At 44.1% G+C, this 20219-nt stretch overlaps 1 protein-coding gene across 1 annotated transcript in view; it reads left to right on the top strand.

Moving 5' to 3' along the window:
• The first annotated feature begins 7522 nt into the window (after positions 1-7522).
• The window catches only part of pcdh7a (protocadherin 7a), a 41343-nt gene continuing 28646 nt past the window's right edge, over positions 7523-20219 (top strand). The window contains exons 1-4 of the mRNA XM_040146789.1: positions 7523-7800; positions 7953-9933; positions 11163-12339; positions 17488-18270. Of these exons, the coding sequence (XP_040002723.1) occupies positions 8513-9933; positions 11163-12339; positions 17488-18270 (3381 nt within the window). The 5' untranslated portion in view covers positions 7523-7800; positions 7953-8512. The remainder of the gene's footprint in view (positions 7801-7952; positions 9934-11162; positions 12340-17487; positions 18271-20219) is intronic.

Here is a 20219-nt window from a genome sequence, read left to right as displayed (position 1 = left end):
ACCGACTTATTAAGCCATATAGCTTTACCAACCTTGACACCGCCTCTCTAGCACATCATAAAGAAAGAGTGCACCGGCTACTGAATGTCCTGTGTTATGGTACTGTGCATAGTGAAGGACATGAGCTTCCTCCCTACTCTGTAATTCTCTGTCTGTGCTTTTAATACAGGTATATTGTAGAGGATAATAAACTGGCACAGTGTTTTGTACAAATAGATATTGTGTACAGTAACTGTAGGTTTACCCTCACATCGGGCAAACCATTAACATATTTACAGCTGGTGTAACAAACCTATTTTAATGTCTGATTTTTCTGGTGCTCTGTGATCTGAAGCACCTGACAGAGAGAAGGAAGGAAGTGTGTGACCACGATGCAAAGGCTCTACCACCTCATATTGCTTTTTTTCCACCCTTTTTAAATCTGCCTACACCAACCATTGTCTTTATTCCAGTTCTCACATTCTGCTCCTGTAACCCCTTTTATTTCCTTCTTTCCATGACCGTACACAGGGTTTTAGAAATACCAAGGTCCAAATACTGAGCTTTCTAGGGGGGGTCGGGGGCATTCCCTGATCCACATATGTGCAATTTAGGATGTTGGAAGGCAGAAACTGGATAACAAGAGCTTTGAAACCATTTCAGTGGGAATTACAGAGATTTATCTCAAACAGTACATACATGCAAGCAAATTGTGTTGTGTACAATAATATATGTACACAATAATACTATATAACACTATAATTTTGCTGGGTTTGTGTTGTGAAACTGAGCCTATAGGTTGCATCGTAATTGCCAAAGAACATATATCTCTGATGTAATTCGGCCTACATTGTTTGAATATGCAATCAGGTCAGTTTATGTCGAACAGCACAGGGACATAATGCTAATCCTATCCTGGGCACAGTGGTCAGTACCTGCTCGTCCTCTCTTCTCCCCATCACCTTCTCTCTTTCTTTTTCTCTTAGTCTCCTCATCTTGTCCCGCATCTCTCCCCTTCCCTGAGCTGAGCTTTGATTGTTGCAGTCTTTTCATTTTCGTCTGTGTCACTGAAAAAAGTGAACACAAGGTCAGTTGATATTTATATGCAAATGGTACCGGCCTCTGCCACGATAATCTTGCAATGAAAATAAAAATATTAACATTAACAATTTTGACACGCATTTCAACCCTTTACACCAACTGAGTTGAAATAAAAGCATTTTGAACTGTCCTTGAAAGTTTATCAGTCTGACATTGGATAGAAGGAATAACTGTAAGCTAGCTAGAAAGTTAGTTGACTAACTAGCTAGCTAGCTAACTAACTAGCTAGCCGGTTCATTCACTCAACTGAAACTGACTAACCGGCAGCATGGCGGGCGGCCACAGGTTAACGCAGCGCGACCGCACAGGAGCTAATCGTCAGATAATGTCTGGAGATGAAAGGCACTGGACTACAAGCAGCTCGCAGGTAAACCTCTCTAGTTACCTGTATCACGCTTCGGTGGATTCAGCTGCCTGTCAGGTTTGTTGACATAATCAAAGAGGCACCGTGTTGAGTAAAGATTTCGTAGTAAAGACAAGATCATTCACCCCCCCCAACGCACACACGCACACACACACACACACACACACACACACACAAGCTATGAAGCCGGTGATCAGATCAGGGAGTCGGTTGTCTTGGCACAGTACAATATCTTTGCAGCACCAAAGTAGAGTTATTTTCAGGATATTACCACACGACCTTTATTATTTACACCCTGTAAAAAAACACCGAGGTTCGGCCCTCGGTGACCTCAGTGGTAGGTACGGCCATGCTTATTTCCTTAGTAAATGTGGGCTGAAGTCTCCGGCCAGAGAAGTTGCTCCATCACTGCCTAACCTCGTGAGCTCTGTACCCTGCTCGCCCTTTCAACACTTACATTGCAATAAACGGTCACGCCACTGAGCCAAGGGGCCCCGTTTTAACCGCACAGCCGGAACAACTAGCCCAAAGTTGTAGGTCTTGGGTGCACGGGCCGTGTGGGCGTATCCAACCTGCCGTTTTTGTTCGTGTAGGTGCGGCAGGGTTGAATATAAATTGGAGGGTGTGCTGGTTAATAAATTGAATCTTAGCCAGTCACATCACTGGCCTCATTGTTCTGAAACAACGGTGCAAATCGCACTGACGCATGACAACAACAGCTCAGCAAACGGAAAGAGGCTTCTCAAGGAAATCACGTTGTTGTCCGGGTGGTGTGGAGCAGCACGAGCGGAACACACAGCAGCTCAAATCTGCAGCCAGAGGCAAATGGTTTGAGTTTTTATTTAACTATTGCAATGATGATAGGCATAAAAAAATAAAAAAAATGTTGATGAGGCCATATAAATGACCACATCAATCCCACGCTATTTCACTCTTATTTCTACTTTATCTTACGTCATAAATGCTGTCATCATAACATGAAATGTGACACGGCAGCACCATAATGCATTTCAAGAATAAAACATAAAATGCTACATTTGCTAAAAAGAAAGTTTGAATGGAGGCAATGACAAACAGGACTGACGAGCCGCTGTATTCTGACATCTCCCATTTAAACAACATATCATAATGGACTATTCTGATGTATTTAGTATTGATTGGCGTTACTTTGCATCAGCCTGGTGTCATTTGCACGTGGTTTAATAAAGGTAAACACAATGGACGGCCATGCATAATGACACTGAGCTGTGGCATGGCACCTCTCAAAAGCAGATTTATTAACCTATGTGTCCTGCCTTCAGGTGGCCTCGAGGATTTAATGAACTGAAGGAGAAACTTTTCATACAGTATAAAGCAGCTGTGGACAACAGACATTGAAAGAATCACTCATACTAATTTATAGACATATGCAGACTGATTTACTGACGTTCCTGTTTTAAACACAATAAACATTCATTTTTTTATGCCAGTTTCAACGTTTCTACTGGCTGGGGAGTGATTTTTAAAATGGTTTATTTACATTTTAAGCATTATTCAATCATTGCTTTGTTTGCTCCATGTATTTAGTTTGCACTTGTTGATAAAATCACCAAGATGGCAGCAGATTACACAGCCATACCGATTACAAATGGTTATTACAGACTTAGTAATTCTTTGTAGAGCTAAACCATTAGTTCCCTCCGCTAGCTGAAAAATTGCATTATCCACCTGGCCTTTTGTATAATAGAGTATTCTCTGGCTTTCTTCCCTGGCTTTCCTCTTTAGATTAGGCTGTGGAATTCAAAGGTTATCAAAGCCATCAAAGTTCTAAACGCAGTAAAGGCATGCAGACGTTGGTAGCTCCTTCTCAATTCAACCCTCATCTCCACTGTTTTGAGCATGTTGTTGGGGTTGCCATAGCTGTTCAATTTACCACTGGTATGCAGACATAACATCCCATTTGAGAATACTAACTGTTGTGTTACTTCCAAACTTAAAAAGATTAAAAGAGATTTCCTTGCAGGTGCAAATTTGTGTAAAGGAAGAAGAACAGTGGACAGAGTGCACAGACGTCATCATACATTATCAGGGGATTGGATTGAAATTTGCGCTGCCTTGTTTGCTCTCTCCTACCTATCAGAACGCTGCTGATCCCCTGACAGGAGGAGGCGGACATGGTGAGTTGGTAGAGCTTATTGTGAAACAGTTCATGGATCAAAGCAGTGAACGTGGAGCTAAAGTCCACTACCAGAAAGGATTCTTCCATATACTCCTGGGCTTGTATCTGGTGGGCTGTGTAGAATGTGAACTACAGTGTCTGGTAGGTGGTCTATGAAGTGATTCGGGTGTGTCAACACAAGATTGTGAAAGGGCTTTATGACTACTGAGGGGCCGGTGACAGGTTTGTAGTCATTAAGGCCTTTCATGCTGAGATTTCTCTGGATAGGACTACTGCAGTTGAAAGCAACTAATCAGAGGTTCCATCCTTACTGTTACTGCTCTAACAATCAAATTTGGCACAAGTAAGCTACAATTAGTTCAGTGTCTAGACAGCCCCGCAAATCAAAAAACAGGAATTCATGTGTGGGTCTGCAGCAAAACAGAACTAGACAGCAATCAATAAACAATTAGCAATGCCCATTTACTATATGCTGCAATTTGTATTGAAAATGTGAAGAAACCAAGGAAAAAAACAAATTTCAAGGAAATGGTAGATAAAGAGGCATTGCAACATAGATTGTAAACTGTAGTGAACTTTGTCAGAGCTGTTTGAATTTCAGCCGAGCTGAGGCTCTGTAGTGAATTCTGGATGAAGTCGATTATAAAATATACTCACCGAAATCTGAATGAAATTATTTATAAAATAGTAGTCTTTCACTTATGCTACACCATACCATTCTTCTGTTTACCCACTGTTTTCTGTCACTGTTTTTATTAGTTTCTCCTGCGCTCACTTCTAATGTTGACAGTCCCAAGTTCAGTTGAAATCCGCAACATTAATGGGAATGGAAACTTGCAGTGGATGGACTGAGAAGCATTCCTTTTAAGTTTCCTTGGAAACTGATTGATAAGGGCACCCAGCATTTGTCCAGCTTCAGTATTTTTACCCATCTGAATACTTCTCAACTCACCATTAAAAAAAAAAAAAAACATATGATCACTTAAAGTTATTAAATGAAAAAAAAAAAACAAATAAATAAAGAATAATGCAGACCGTGTTCCCTATTTTTCTTTTTGTCAACAAATCACAGTTCGTTCCAACAACAATTCATCCTACTAACAGGTATTTCCTGAATTACAGACTTTCTATTTTATTCCTTTATAGAGCTCCTTTGTAGTCCAAAAACTTTTAAAAACACGTCATGATGAACCTGGGCACTGTAGTTTATTACAAGCAAGTAACGCTTGCGAAAAACTAGTGTCCAATTGTTTTAGGAAATTACTCAGCCATTTTTTTAAGTGAACCTATATATTTTTTTACCTGTTTTCAAAGATTTCAGAATCAATGGGCTAGAATATATATTTTCAATGACAGGGGAAGTCGTTAAGTACAGACAAACTGACTAATATGTTGTTGGTCAAGGAATTTGCTGAGAGTAAGAAAAATACAGAATAATGCCAATTTATTCTTTAAGTTAAAAACATTACTTTACATAACTGCTGGGATTCAACCTATGTCATTAAATGACTGCTAAATGACTGTTGCTATAGTCTACTGAATGCTCAAATGTGAAAGTTATTTTCTTTATCAGCAGTTTGAAATCAGAGTATTGAAATCTACCATGACGGATGTTGCCACAGAAATTGATTTGTATTTTTGCTATTGCAACCCTGAGCCACTAAAGTTGTTACAAAGTCAAAGGATTTTAATTTCTAAGCCATATGCCTTTAAAGAGCATGCAGAAGGAGCACAGGATTTCTTCGGGATATTTGGCAAACTTGATCCCCGATTTTTCATTTGAATATCAGTCGCTATAGCCAGATGCTGTCAAATATGTACAGTGTTTCTTCATTTTCTACACAGTGATCCTTGTAGAGCATGTACTGAAGCTGCGATCCTCCTTTCTGTCGGCACACACAGTAGATTATTCCTTTAGGCTAAAATGGATGTCAACCCAGGTTATGTTTCTCCAAAGAACATCCTGTCTTTAACTAGAACACACACAAGTGCGTGCGCACACAAGCTCACACACACATACACAATTCTCTTTTCATTCAATATGCAAATTGAAACTGCAGTTAATTTGCTGATGAAAGAGGATTCATGCTCAATTATATCGTAATGGGTCGGATATAACAGCATGCTCAGGCCAACAGATTTTTATTAGGTGGGTTTTTTTTTTTTCATTAGGTCAATTCGGACTTAAATTTCCTAATTCAACTGAAATAGGCTAAAAGGGAACCGACATGACCCAGGCAGCAGAGCTGCACACACAGGCACACATTCACGTATGTCTGCCTCTTTCCAAAACTTCCTCTCTCTCTCCCTCTCTCTCTCTCTCCCCACCTCTCCAAATACACACGCGCGCGGGTGCACGCGCGCACGCGCACACACCGCAGGGCGAACTCCGCCACTGATTTCGAAGGAAATAAAAGCGCGCGTGGCTCGAGCGACAGAGGGCGTGGGTGCGCCCGGAGCTGGCGCGTGCCGAATGCACCTGGAATGCAAAAAGCGTATACTGTAGGGCCCATGAGCACGCGCTGGCAAGTCCCTGCCGGTGCAGCTAAGGGAGCGCGAGAGATGGACAAGGAAGAGAGGACAAGAGAAAAACGGAGAAAAAGTCAGCGAGGGAGAGAAGGGGGGGGGGGGGGTGACTCGTGTGGGGAAGAAAAAAGAGAGACAGCCAGAGATATGTGACCTCTCTTTGCAGTTTGTCGGTCTTTGTTTACTTTTCTGCCAGCCATAAAGCTGCTCACTAATAGCTGCTGCGCGGAACTCTTCCCCGGCCGACAACCCCGGGTTGGGGGAAACTCTCTGCTGTCCAGCCACGGCCGGCCTGAGCAGCTTGGGAATTAGAAATGCGGAGGGGGGGGGGGGTTAGCGGAGCAGCGGCGTGGAAGCCCCGGCAGTGTTCGGTAGCAGCGGGCCGGTGCTGCATTGCGCTCCTCGCGGAGCAGGTCGGTCCGCGGGGACGCAACATCCTCACAGCGGTGTGCGTGCATGTTCGTGTGTAGGCGTGAGGGAGAGGATACTGCTGACAAAGAAAAAAAAAAAAAACAGAAAGCATGTCCGAGTATTGTAAATTTAGGAATAAAATATACGTATTGAACATAGAGCTTAATATTATACACACACACACACATATATATGTGTGTGTGTGTGTGTGTGTGTGTGTGTGTGTGTGTGTGTGTGTGTGTGTGTGTGTATGCATAACTTCAACTATTTTTTGTAATTAATTTATTTATTTGCCCTTTACAGCATTGGTCGCCGTGGTGGTGGGCAAGGAGTCTACCATAAGGCTACTTCAGGTTTGTACAATGTGTACCACTAGCGACAGCATCAATCGTTGGCCTACAGTGTACACGACTGTAGGTCATGGACATTAGAGCTATTTCCCATTCTCCAGGAGTGTATGTGACAATTTCTGTCTCTTTCGGAAAAGAATGAATGAAGCGTGCTACACTTGCCCCGGCAAAATAGCTGCACCAGCAGAAATGTGACTGAGCACTGGGCTGACTTAAAGCCGGATCACTCTCTTTTCCCCTCCGTCTCTCTTTGTCCTTTGTATGAATGCGAGAATAAAGATATTTTTCCCACCAGGAGCTGTCAGCGGCCGGGACACCGAGACATTTAATCTTCCTATATGACAGGAGGGGGTTGCGTCTGTCCCCGGTAACCGACATACACCCACGGCGAACCTACACCGCCTCTGCTGCCTCTCCCGTTACAGCTCAGCGATCGAGTTACGCGGCCGGGGAAAATGTTGCAGTAGCTGAGAGAGAGAGAGAGAGAGAGAGAGACTGCAGCATCGCTGGAGACCGGCAGCAGCAGCAGTCCCAAGCAGTGCAGGTGAGAGGAGAAAAAAACGCCAGAGGAGGAGGAGGCGCATGTGGTTGGAGACGGAGAGAGAGAGGGAGAGAGAGAGAGAGAATGCGGGACTCTCGGAAAAAGACGCATCTACACTCGGTCCATCACCGAGGCGTCCATCCCAAACACGGGCTGCGCGGGATTACGCTAAATTGATGCTGATGCCGGGACCTCCCCCTTAGCTCACCAAGAGAGGCTCTCGTTTTCAGTTCTATGCGGAAAAAAAGATATGATGAGAAACTCGCTCTGAAAGGCACTCTTGTCTCCTCGCAACTTGCGTGAAGGAATCCGACAGCCTGGCACGTTGCTTCACTGCGGGAAAAAGAGGAAAACGCAGCTGGGGCTGAAGGTAAGAAAAGAGCCAGTGGCAGCACCCCAAAGACTTTTTATTCCTCTTTGGGAATGTGAGATAACGCTCCTCGGCGTCCGGAGAGTCCAGCCGTGTGTTTTTGTTTTTTTTTTTTTCTGTTTTTTTTTTTTTTCTCTCTCTCTTTTGTGTAGTGGTGCTGCATTGCAGTTTCTAACTGTGAAAAACGCGAGAAAAGCCGCTGTCCCAAATGTGACTGGAATAAAGGGCACTTAAAAATGGCTTTATGAACTGATGAGCGTCCTCGTGTGAAAACGGGATAGTTCTCCGGTTTACAGGGAAGAAAGGAGCGAGGAAAGAGCGAAGTGGATTAATCAAAGGCTGGTGAATTAGTTTTTTTTGCCACTTTTTTTCGCAGCAGGATGGATTTTTTTTATATTTTTGTGGCACGAAGAGTCCAGCAAGACAACGGAATTCTTATTATAGAAGTTGCAAAAAACCACTACTGAGTATAGGAGGAGAATAAAAGGAAGAAGCCCGCAGCGCTGAAGTGAACTACAGTGAGAGTGCAGAAGCTTTTCCCCGAACCTCAGGCGGCAGTCCGCAGACAGCGATAGAGAGAAGGCAAGAAAGGATAAATCAAACACCCACGCTGTGAGGTACACCAGACCATTAAACACCAATAAAGAAGAGACAAGCCGCAGCTCGGAGGCAGACGGAGCGGGAAGGAGAGAGGCGAGAGGAAGACGGAGCCATGCAGAGTCTTGGTGCAGTGCACTCCTCCGCGGCGCAGGCTCTCAGCCTCGTGGTCTTAGTGCTGCAGCTGCTGACTCAGCCACCGGGCGCCGACTCAGCTCTCCGGTACCGGGTGGCGGAGGAGGGCCCACCTGACGTCAAGATTGGCAACGTGGCCGCCGACCTGGGCCTCACGGCAGGTACAGGCAACGGGGATGTCACCTTCGCCCTGGAGAGCGGCTCAGAGTACTTCAAGATTGACAATGTGACAGGTGAGCTAACAACAGGCCCACGGCGCATTGACAGAGAGAAGCTTCCACAGTGCCAGATGATATTTGATGAAAACGAGTGTTTCTTGGACTTTGAGGTGTCAGTGATAGGGCCACTGCAGAGCTGGGTAGACCTGTTTGAAGGCCGTGTGGTCATAACAGACATCAATGACAACACGCCTTCATTCCCCTCACCTGTGCTCCAGCTCTCAGTTGAGGAAAATCGCCCGATAGGAACGCTTTACCTGCTGCCCACAGCAACAGACAGGGATTTTGGGCGAAATGGCATTGACCGGTATGAGCTGATCCAAGATGGTGGAGCTGGGTCAAGTTCAGCAAGGCGCACAGCAGGAGGAAACCCCATTACTAGAGTAGATGGACTTGGGGATCGGAGGGGAAGAAGTGGAGATATTGGAGGAGCAAGGAGCAGTGTGTTTGAACTGCAAGTTGCAGATATACCAGATGGTGAAAAGCAACCGCAGCTCATTGTGAAAGGCACATTGGATCGTGAGCAAAAAGACTCGTATGAGCTTGTCCTCAGGGTTCGGGATGGAGGGAACCCACCACGTTCCTCCCAAGCCCTGCTTCGTGTTTCCATCACTGATGTGAATGACAACAGCCCACAGTTCGAGAGGTCCACGTATGAGGCAGAAATGGCAGAAAATGCTCCTCCAGGCACACCTGTCCTCCAGGTCAGAGCTTCAGACCGTGACATCGGAGTGAACGGGCAGGTGGAGTATGTCTTTGGAGCCGCCACTGAATCTGTCAGGCGACTCCTGCGGCTGGACGAGGCAACTGGGTGGCTGAGTGTTCTTCACAGGATTGACAGGGAAGAGGTGGCTCAACTGAGGTTCACAGTAATGGCCAGGGACAGGGGTCAGCCTCCCCGCACTGACCGCACCACTGTAGTTTTGGCTGTCCGGGATGAAAACGACAACGTCCCAGTCGTAGAGATCCGAAAGATTGGACGGATCCCTGTCCGAGATGGTGCAGCACTAGTACCAGAAAATGTACTGGTGGATACGCCAGTAGCTCTGGTACAGGTGTCTGACCGAGACCAGGGAGAGAATGGGGCTGTGACGTGCACAGTCGTGGGAGATGTCCCATTCACACTGAAGCCAGCTGGTGAAACAGCACTCCCACCCCTACCTGCAGATGAAGCCTTTGACAGGTAAGGCAAATTAAAGGTAACCTTTTAAAGTGAATTACACCAAATCCAGAGTAGTTACAAATGAAGGAGTCAAGAACTAACTGCTTATCAATAAGTAATTCCTGAACAATTCTGATTCAGGGAATTTATAATAGATAATAAGTTACTTGAGCATATACTTATAGATACTGCAGTTATGAACCAGTATCCAATAATCACGTCCTGATGATTTGGGTGGGATGATGTATTGCTTTTCTTGAGGAACAACAAAAATGGTAATGCTAAGGTAATTATAAAGATGCATTCCAAATATCAGCGAAGTATGATGCACCACTTTCTTTACCCAAGGGGGAAAAAAAACATTAACTAAAATGTACATAATAAACAAAACAAATTTGGATATGTGCCATTAAGCACCTGATCCCAAGTTACCAGGAACAATTAATTTAAAAATGGTCATTATTCATTAAGAAAATGGCCAAAATGTCATTTAGCAAGTTAGTTCCCGATATATGATAGTTCCTGAGTCATTCTTTAGAACCTACGCAGGTATATATATATGTGTGTGTGTGTGTATATATATATATATATACACATTTATGTAAAGTTAAATTTTAAAATTTCACAGTCATAGATAATCAGTATGTATGTATTTTTGTCAGGGGTTAGCACTGTTTTTACCCTTTTGTTTTCTAATCTTGACGACTACACAAGCAGCATGCAGTTGTTATATTTCTCAGTGACACTACTGCTCCAGGAGGTATTTGTACAATTTCTATTTTCCACAAAGAATCCAGAGAAGAGTGGCTCAAGTGTTGCTGCATGCATATTTCATTTAAGCTTGGTTGAAGTGCTGCCACTCATTCACTAAGGCTACAGGGTAGTTAGAATGTCAACTTTGAGCATAAATATTCATTAAAATTCAAGGGTTTTGGACTTTTTTAATATTTCAGCAGTGCAGAATGCAGATCAGCATGTCATCTTTGGTGTTGTGAAAATTAAAATTGGTTTATTTCACTATTTACTGATATTTCTAGCATATAATAGAACACCCCCCCTAAAACAACCAACACAATGACTACTGAGGAAATCATTTTTAGTCAGCCAACACCCTGTTAAAAAATCAGCCAAATAACTAAGAGGGAGCAGCACTAGTATTTTATTTGACTGCTTTGGGGACAACACCTATGTTATTTCCATGTAGGGTAGTAACTACATTCATGAAATTTATCTTCTAATTATTTTTACAGGAACAAGAAAAAATACTTCTTGCATACTTCCGCCCTGCTGGACTATGAGGCCACCAAAGAGTACAGTGTTACCATTGTGGCAGTAGATTCTGGAAGCCCTAGTCTGTCCAGTAACAGCTCACTGATGGTGCGAGTGGTAGATATCAATGACCATGCCCCAACCTTTGCCCAGAGTGTTATTGAGGTCCACTTTGCAGAGAACAACTCACCTGGTGAGAGGGTAGTCACTGTGGTAGCTACAGATGCAGACAGTGGCAAGAATGCAGAGATCGCGTACTCCTTGGACCCTGGTGCTAATGGGCCATTTTACATAGATGCAGATAATGGAGATATACGCGCCACTGGGGTTCTGGACCGTGAGCAGCGAGAGAGGTATGAACTCCGAGTTATTGCCAAGGACAAGGGTACCCCTTCTCTGCAAGGCTCTGCGACTGTTGTTGTTCAGGTGACCGACCGGAATGACAATGCACCAAAGTTTGTTCAGGAAATCTTTACGTTCTATGTCAAAGAGAACCTGCTTGCCAACAGCCCTGTTGGCATGGTCACTGTGACTGATGCTGACGAAGGCGAGAATGCAGAACTTAGTCTGTTTGTAGTAATGGATGGAGTTGACGAGAAGGCAGGAGAGAAGATGGAGAGTGAAGATGGAGAGAAAGAGCGAGGTGAAGAAGTGTTTTCCATCGAGAACAACACAGGAACTATCTTCTCTTCTGCATCGTTTGACCGTGAAAAGCTTTCCACCTACACCTTCCGTGTCCGGGCTGTGGATGGAGGGGAGCCCCGCAAAACTGCCACTGCGACCATCTCGCTCTTTGTGACAGATGAAAATGACAATGCCCCCTCAATCACCTCTCCAGCCAATGAGTCCTACACTCTTCTTCAACCTGTCAGCAGTGCCCGCACCATAGTCAGGACTGTAACAGCTGTAGACTCAGACACAGGCCCAAACGCAGACCTTCGCTATGCTTTAGTGGGGGGAAATCCCTTCAGACTGTTTGAGATTGGTCACACCAATGGAGTGATCACCCTGGCAGAACCCTTGGAACGGCGCCACAGAGGTCTGCATCGCCTGGTGGTCCAAGTCAACGATAGTGGGGTCCCCTCTCTCTGTGCCACTGCCCTTGTTCATGTCTTCATTAATGAGAGTTTGGCCAACGCCACCCTAGTGGATGCACAGGTAATCTTTATGTACAAAGATATGTTTTTCAAACTGATTTCAGCAGCAGCAGGTAAATTATATTCAAGAGCAAAAACTTAAGTACAAGAGGTAATGAAACCCACTGCCTTGTTTTGATGTGTGCAGACCTCTATTGTTCCACAGAGCTTGTAATGATAACCAGTAATGACAGTAATGATACTGTCCTTTGATCCATTCAAATAATGGCCAAAGTGATAACACATTACAATGGAGGAGGGTGGTAATGACAACTGATTGTAGCTGTTTAAACTAAACTGGTAAGAAGCTTATTTTCTTGATAGAATGAGATAAATGCACAATTTCTACGGTCTGTGCAGTGTTGCAATTTTCTGCCCATTTTTGAGGAAATAATTGTATCTATATTTGTCCCAGATATAGAAGCCATTTTTCTTTTGAAGACTATTGGCAATGCCAGCTTCTTTGTAGTTTGGATCCTACTGGAGTGTGTTCTTTGTCCAGCATGCATTCTTATAATGACTATGTGGTTAAAATAACTGTTATTACTGAAGTGGTTCTTCTTTTATGGTACATTGAACTCAGAGCTGAGAGTATTAGGTGTGTGTATGTGTGTGTGTGTGTGTGTGTGTGTGTGTGTGTGTGTGTGCGTCTGTATGTCTGTGTGTGAGAGAGAAAGCGAGAGAGAGAGAGAGGGCATTAGGGACGAGTGTGTTAGAGAGGCAGAGAGAGAGAGAGATGGGTCTGTCCCAGTTTTGGCCTTGTGATACAGAGTAGGCTGAAGTATGTTCATTTGAATAGAAGTTGTACTCTAGCAGTGTCTCTTCACTGTAGGCCCGAATATTGATGAGGTTTTGGAGTTTACATTGTGTTATGCAGCACAGTCAGAGCAGAACAGATGTGGTCAGACTTAGAGGATCGTAAATAAAAACCTTTATAAACTCTAAGTGAATAATGTAAATCTGTGTCGTCCCCTGGAACCGAGGACTTCACAGCAAGATGTGCAGAGGTAATTGACTAGATTCAAAGACATTACTGAGATACCAGAATTAACTGCAACAGCATGATTTAAAATTTACGATGTGCTATGCTGTTGGAAATCTTTCTCTCCTCTCTGTCCACGTTATATTAATCAAATGAAAAAGAAAAGTTCAATTAAGCTATAAATGCTGACAGGTAATAATTACTAAAACTTCTTTGGTTTGGACAAAGTAATTTGTATTGACTAATAATTAAATCACCTCAGTGGCCTTAGTTACAATGTTTGTTCTGAGACTAACAGCTGGTGGTTTTTAGGGCCTCTTAAAACTTGCTTTGGAAGGAGAAGGTCTTCAACTGTCAGGTCTGTGCATGTAGCGTGACGTAAACAGTGTAAAACTAAAATAGCTCTGAGACATTTTCAGAGGAAAGAACAGTCAGACAGATATGAGCCACAAATCTCCAAAACTGTGTCAAAGCAGAGATTTTGTTGGTACCCCAAAATACCATGCCTATGCCCAGCCTTGATAGGGCCCTTCTGTGTCAAAACGCTCAATAAAAAGTGTTTTAATGCACCGTGCCTAACCTGTGTGAAAAAAAGAAGCCAAAGATTGTGATCTTAAGGACACACCTCACAATGAAGACGTTAGCACTAAATGCTTCTCTATTGCAAACTCTGCGTGTTATCAGGGTGGTGCTTCCCTGACTGTTTCAACTCCTGAAAAAACAGAGTAAAATAGATGCACTTTGGGTAATGTATATGGTTTCCAAGTGAGCAATTTAAACCTTAGAGGATTTCTCATTTTCAATTATGTTACAGTGTAGATTTCAAGAAAGTTGCAATAGCAACTACAATATCTTTGTGCTTTTTGTGCCCTCTGAGTTCTCAGTATCGTTGTTCTGAATGACACTTAAAGCTAAATCTTATGTTTTAGCAGGAGAAAAACACATCCTGTATAACTGCAACTTGAGAGTTCAAATGACCTCATATGTAGACAACTTGGCATCCCAAAAATGTTGCCTTTCATGGCACTTTTTTTTGAACAAAGACAAACAACTGAGTAGAGAATGAAGGTGCAGGATTTGAGCACTAGCCAGCAAACAGAACACCTATTGAATGTAACACTGTCGCTTAAGTGTAGAGTGAAATGTACAAATCGAACAATCAAGGGGATGAGCATTAGAACAGAACATTTGGTAAGCGGTGGAACAATGGTGTTGACGGGTGGAATTAACTGCAATGTGCTTAAATGACCGTGGCCATTGAATCGGACAATAGGGTGTAATATGTCCAAGGCGGTATAAAAGCTGTCTTTGATTACAATATGCATAGTTTAGTTTGATTGTAGAGTGGAACTTGGTGGCGTAATTGAGTAGAAGTCATTGAAGAGAGAATACCTCCATCTCATAATGAAGTCAAACTGAGTGGTGGATGGATGCCAGCTGTAATTAGGGACGGAAAACGGCTGCTACTGCTGCAGCACCGCAGCAGAAAATTACTCCAATCTTTTCGATCCAACAGTAATGGGTGAACCACATGTTGGGTAATTAGTTACAATATTTTCAGAGTTTGAGCTAGAAGAAGAAGGAGTTTAGTTGTGATATTTTAGACATGGTTGTCATCTGGAAAACTTTAAGTTGCTTTGTACATCACAAGTACACTGTACTGTGAGGCTGATAAAGGGATTTATCGATAATATTTTCACATTTTTAAAATTTTTATTTAATCTCAGATCAAGAGTTTTTTTATCTTAAAATGTGTGATTTTTAGATGTTTTTAAATATGTACAGTCTGCTTCCTATTAAATTAATAGCTGACAATTTCCAAACTGCAGCGCCCTATTCTTATGCTGAGCTGTGAATGTGCCGAAATACAACTAAGATCAGGCACTTTCTAAGTTTGGGTCAATAGTGTGCTCAGGGGAGAACTTCTTGTCTTGGTCGCAGCATCGACATCCGCAGCGACATGCAGATAACAGAATCCTTGGAGAGTGGAACAGATAGATGGTGGTGTTAAGTCGAGGCGGAACAAAGCTCATGCAGCAGAATGGAAGATTCTACTGGGAGTTTGGGATGCGTCAGAGGGATGCACTAGAACACAGCAGTAGAGGTGGCAGTGGCATTTATCCTGCTGAATACTTGACCACCCTGTGTGTGCCCATAGTTCCCATACTCATATATAATATACATATCTGCGCTTAGATGACTATACATAGCTTGCACACAGTGGGGTATCCCGTCTTGTCACATGCACACATGTATGTGAGTTGACACACAATTATACACCTTGCACTTTCTAATGCGTCTGCCTGTCACATATACCTGCAAGCTCACTCCCGAACACATACAAACTTGGCTGCTGGACTGTCACATAGTATATGCACATATGGAAGAGCATCGCTATTTTCTCGGTTTCTCACACACAATACAGCAGGCAGTGCAGGGATGCGCTAAGCCGGAGAGATGCCCAGCAGAATGAGAATGGAAAGGAATACTGCGGGCAAAAGAAGAACAATGGGGCTAAGGGGAGAGTGGAGCCTGCCAGAGACGCACTCTGCAGTGAAAGCAGAATAATGGAATAGAACCAACACAACTCGCTCAAAAACAATGAAACTTAACCCAGAGATAGATGGGGATGAAACAATGAAATATAACAGTCCCATTCTTAGCTCGGGGGTATCAAGAAGTGAGAGTGAATAATGTGGCTCTATATGAGTAAGCCTAATATGCCTTGGATAATGTAATAAGCAATTTACACAGAGCGGTTGTGTGAGCAACACTCTCTGCAGTATTACCACTACTGCAGCTTTTACTGTCTTTTTTTTATTTTTTTATTATTATTATCACAAACCACCGGGGCTCAAATTTATTTAACTTCCTTCTCTCTCACCTGCACTCTCTGTCTCTCCCCTGCTCATTCCTGCAAGCCTTATTACAGACCCTTCTTAAGGCAGCAGGGATTACATGAGTATATAATTTCCAGCCTTGACAGGCCAAAGGAATTGTCATATGAGCTCTGAGACGAGGTGTCACTGGGCTGCAGAAAGAGTTGCCTCACTAACGGACTGGTTACACTCTGTGTGGGCTCATGTAGGTGCATGTGTACACATCAGTGTGCGCACGAGTGTTTCTGTGTTTTGTGTTTTCTCTGCATAATGATTCTCCCAGCATAGTTGCTATGTATTGATTAGCTATACTCAGATTCATGACCCTGTCTGATATTACCAGTAGGGCTCTGCAGACCAGAACTCAGCAGCCTCATCGTCTCTCGTCGAACAAGGCTCCATAACCAGTAATGGCTGTGTTTGTGCTTCAGCATATCCCACTTTCTTGTAATGATCCTTTTAGTTTACAAGTTCAGAGCATACATGTGCGTGTTCATAATGAAAGATCATTGTTATTTGTCTCCTCTGTCTTTAAACCCAAATACAAAATATTTTCTAAGTTTAATATAAATTGATCAAAATAGAGGAGCATGGATTTGCCTTGAAACAAAAAACTATTATGCTTCAAAGAACAACAAACTCAAGACCCTAAAGAGACAAATGAGAAAATGACTCTAAAAATTAAGCGCACATATTTACAGTAGCCTTCTATTTGTCTATCCATCCAGTTCTCAGTGCAAAAAATTGTGATCGCAAATCCTTAACAAATCCAAGCCTACGCTATATTTTGCAATAGAGACATTGTTCATTGATGAGACAGAAGATGTTTTTGTGTTCCAGGGATGTGTCTCTTGCCTTTATTTGCACATTTATTGACTGTTTCTCCTACCTTCCTCTTCTCACTGTCCTGGACCTCATTGTCTGAAGTTCCCCTTTATTCTTTTAATCGGCTTTCAGCAGTATAAGCCAAGGCATTTCCTGTAACACTGCTGATGATGCGAGATCACAAGTGGAGAATTACACACGCAACTTGAAATGCTGCAACAGGGAAGCAAGAGCAATTATATATTTAGTGACACTATGTTTCTGGGAATAATGGGGGAGCTCTCTCACTAAAACACAGTGATGGGTTTAATTAAGTTGAAGATGCTATTTGATGTTTCTCTGTGACTCACACCCACTGTGTCATGTCTTACAGTCGCTGTTTTGGACTTTTTCCTCATTGATGGTTTGTCTCTTTTTGTTCCTTTCCCTCTTATACTCTGCATCTTCTCTCTCTTTTTATTTTCTTCTCTCTCTCTCACCACAGGTGGCCCGAAGCCTGATGGCTCCACTGTCACTGGACATTGCAGGGGACCCAGACAGTGAGCGTGCATTAGGGAAACAGCGCCTCAGCGTAGCTATTGGTGTCCTGGCAGGAGCCGCAGCAGTCATCCTAGTGATTCTCCTTGTAGTTACAGCTCGGCAATGCGGGGCTCAGGGCAAGAATGGCTACGAGGCTGGTAAGAAGGAGCCAGAGGAAGACTTCTTCAGTCCTCCAGGAGCTCAACCGCAGGCCAGCCGTGGTGGGGGATCAGATCGTGGACGCAAACCCCGACGGGACAAACGTAATGGAAGCGGCGGTAGTGCAGCTGCAGGAGGAGGGAAGTCAGACAGGTCGCTCTACAGCGGTATTGTCACAGTCAACGGACTGCGTCGCCATGCCAATGACGATGATGAGGAGGATTTGAGTAGTGCTAGTGAGCGCCTGGCAGCCCGCTACTGTGCTGTTGACGGTGACCCCGGCAGCCCACGGATGGGCGGCGGCAGGAGGCACCAATCAAGCCCAGATCTGGCCAGGCACTACAAATCCAGCTCACCTCTCCCTGCAGTGAACCTACAGCCCCACTCCCCCCCAGCTGAGGGAAAGAAGCACCAGGCGGTCCAGGAGCTGCCTCCCTCCAACACGTTTGTGGGCAGTGGAGGATGTGTGGGGAGTGCCGGCTCCAGCAGCAGCAGTAGTGGGGGCAGTGGCAATGCAGATGCCATGTCCCTGGGATCTGACCAGTGCTCAGAGTATGGTTGCCAGACCGGGAACAAGTACAGCAAACAGGTAGGAGCTCTGGGAAGGGACTGGGACTTCTGTCTCTCTTTCTCTTTGCATGCTCCCTGGCCTCATCTCTTCTTATTCACGTATCTGCTGACATACTGTACAGCACACCCCATTGCTAACGTCAAAACACCATTTTATCTCCAAAAAAAGAGCTGTCAGTGTTTGCGCGTGGTTCCTCACACACTTGTGTGTCAGTGTCAGTATCCTAAGCCTGTGAGCAGTGTGATGGTACCCTGCTGTCAGAGTGCGTGTGTACTCCGTGTCAAACATCAGTCATCAGTTTAGCAAGATCTAATGCAAGGGACATGAGTCAACCCCCTACTGTAGCCGAACAATATGTGAATGTGCATTTGTGTATACATGCATGACTGTTTGTGTGTGTGTGTGTGTGTGTGTGTGTGTGTGTGTGTGTGTGTGTGTGTGTGTGTGTGTGTGTGTGTGTGTGTGTGTGTGTGTGTGACCATGTGTATAAACCCCTGAGGAGTTCAGTTGGAGTAAAGACAAAGAAGGAGTGGGCGAATAGTTGTTTCCATCGGGGTAATTGGTCATTCTGTGTTTCTGTTTCCCTTTTCAAGCTGTTATGTTTCTTACATTCAGCATATATTGTTATGCTGTAAACAATATCAGCTGCATAGATAATGAACGCACTGGCTTTGGTGTTTGCTACGGGAAGCTGCAGTTAAAAGCTGAAGTCCTGCTGACAAATAAATACTGTATAAAGATGGCCACTCACCCTTCTGACCCCCCCACCCCACCCTCCACACACACACACACACACACACACACACACACACACACACACACACACACACACACACACACACACACACACACACACACACACACACACACACACACACACACACACACACACACACACACACACACACACAGACAACATCTATCATCATAGACACACTGACACAGCAGCAGGGTCTCCCTAGTCCATGGGGAGTGCTCCTAAGAGTGACGCTTGAGTGACAGCCAACCCTTCTTAAAAGGGTGGCGTCTCATTTCCTTGACGGACAGCTCTACATTTATCCTCCCTTTGGTGAAAAAGTGCTGATGTGGTCATTAAAAGGGAAGGAGAGTAACTTCTTAGGCTAATCAATTCATACATGGACTCTCTGATCCTGCTCAACACACACACACACACACACACACACACACACACACACACAGACACACACACAGGAACAACCACATATCCGCATACACACACCAGAGGTTAATCCATTACGGAGTCAATCCTCTTAATCTGCCGTTCCCAGGGTAAGAAAATGCTTACTGGGAGAGTTTGGTGTTCATGCTTACGTGCACTCAAAACATGCCAGCACACATACGGAGATATGCAGACACGCAAACTGACGGCATAATGAATTATTGATTGTATGGGGTAATTAACTTCTCTGCTGCATACCCCCGCCCCACCCTAGCCTATCCCAGGGGGGTTTCATACACAACTGTGTGTGTGTCTGTGCATGTGTCTAAGACTTATTTGGATGCTCATGTGTGACTGCGTTCACATACAAGTCTGAATTTGTTAACTCCAACAGTTTGGCAACATGAGCAGGTTTGTGTTGTTGGGTGCCTGCCACTGTGCTTTAAGGACTGCTTATTACATGAAGGCATATGCATTTTATATGTGAGTGCCAGTGAGAGATAGACTCAGGGCGTAATAGGTGGCGAGTATGTGCTAAATGTAGGAACTGGGACGCTGACAGAATTTGGAATAGCATTAGATCGGGAGTGGGAGAGAGTTTTTTTGGAGGTTAGGAGGGGAGGAAGATGGAGTAAACGAGATGGGGGGCAGGGGCTGGACTTTGAATTTCAAAGCTACTTTACTGGGTCAGTGAAAACTCTAAAAACCGTTCATCTGAAGTCAGCACATCATCAGACCAACTAGGGTGCTCCAAAGAGGAAAAAAAAGGATGAAAAAAAAGGCAAGT

Source organism: Xiphias gladius, chromosome 15, assembly GCF_016859285.1.
Source record: "Xiphias gladius isolate SHS-SW01 ecotype Sanya breed wild chromosome 15, ASM1685928v1, whole genome shotgun sequence".
Lineage (NCBI taxonomy): Eukaryota > Metazoa > Chordata > Actinopteri > Istiophoriformes > Xiphiidae > Xiphias > Xiphias gladius.
This window is presented reverse-complemented; position numbering and strand designations above follow the sequence as displayed.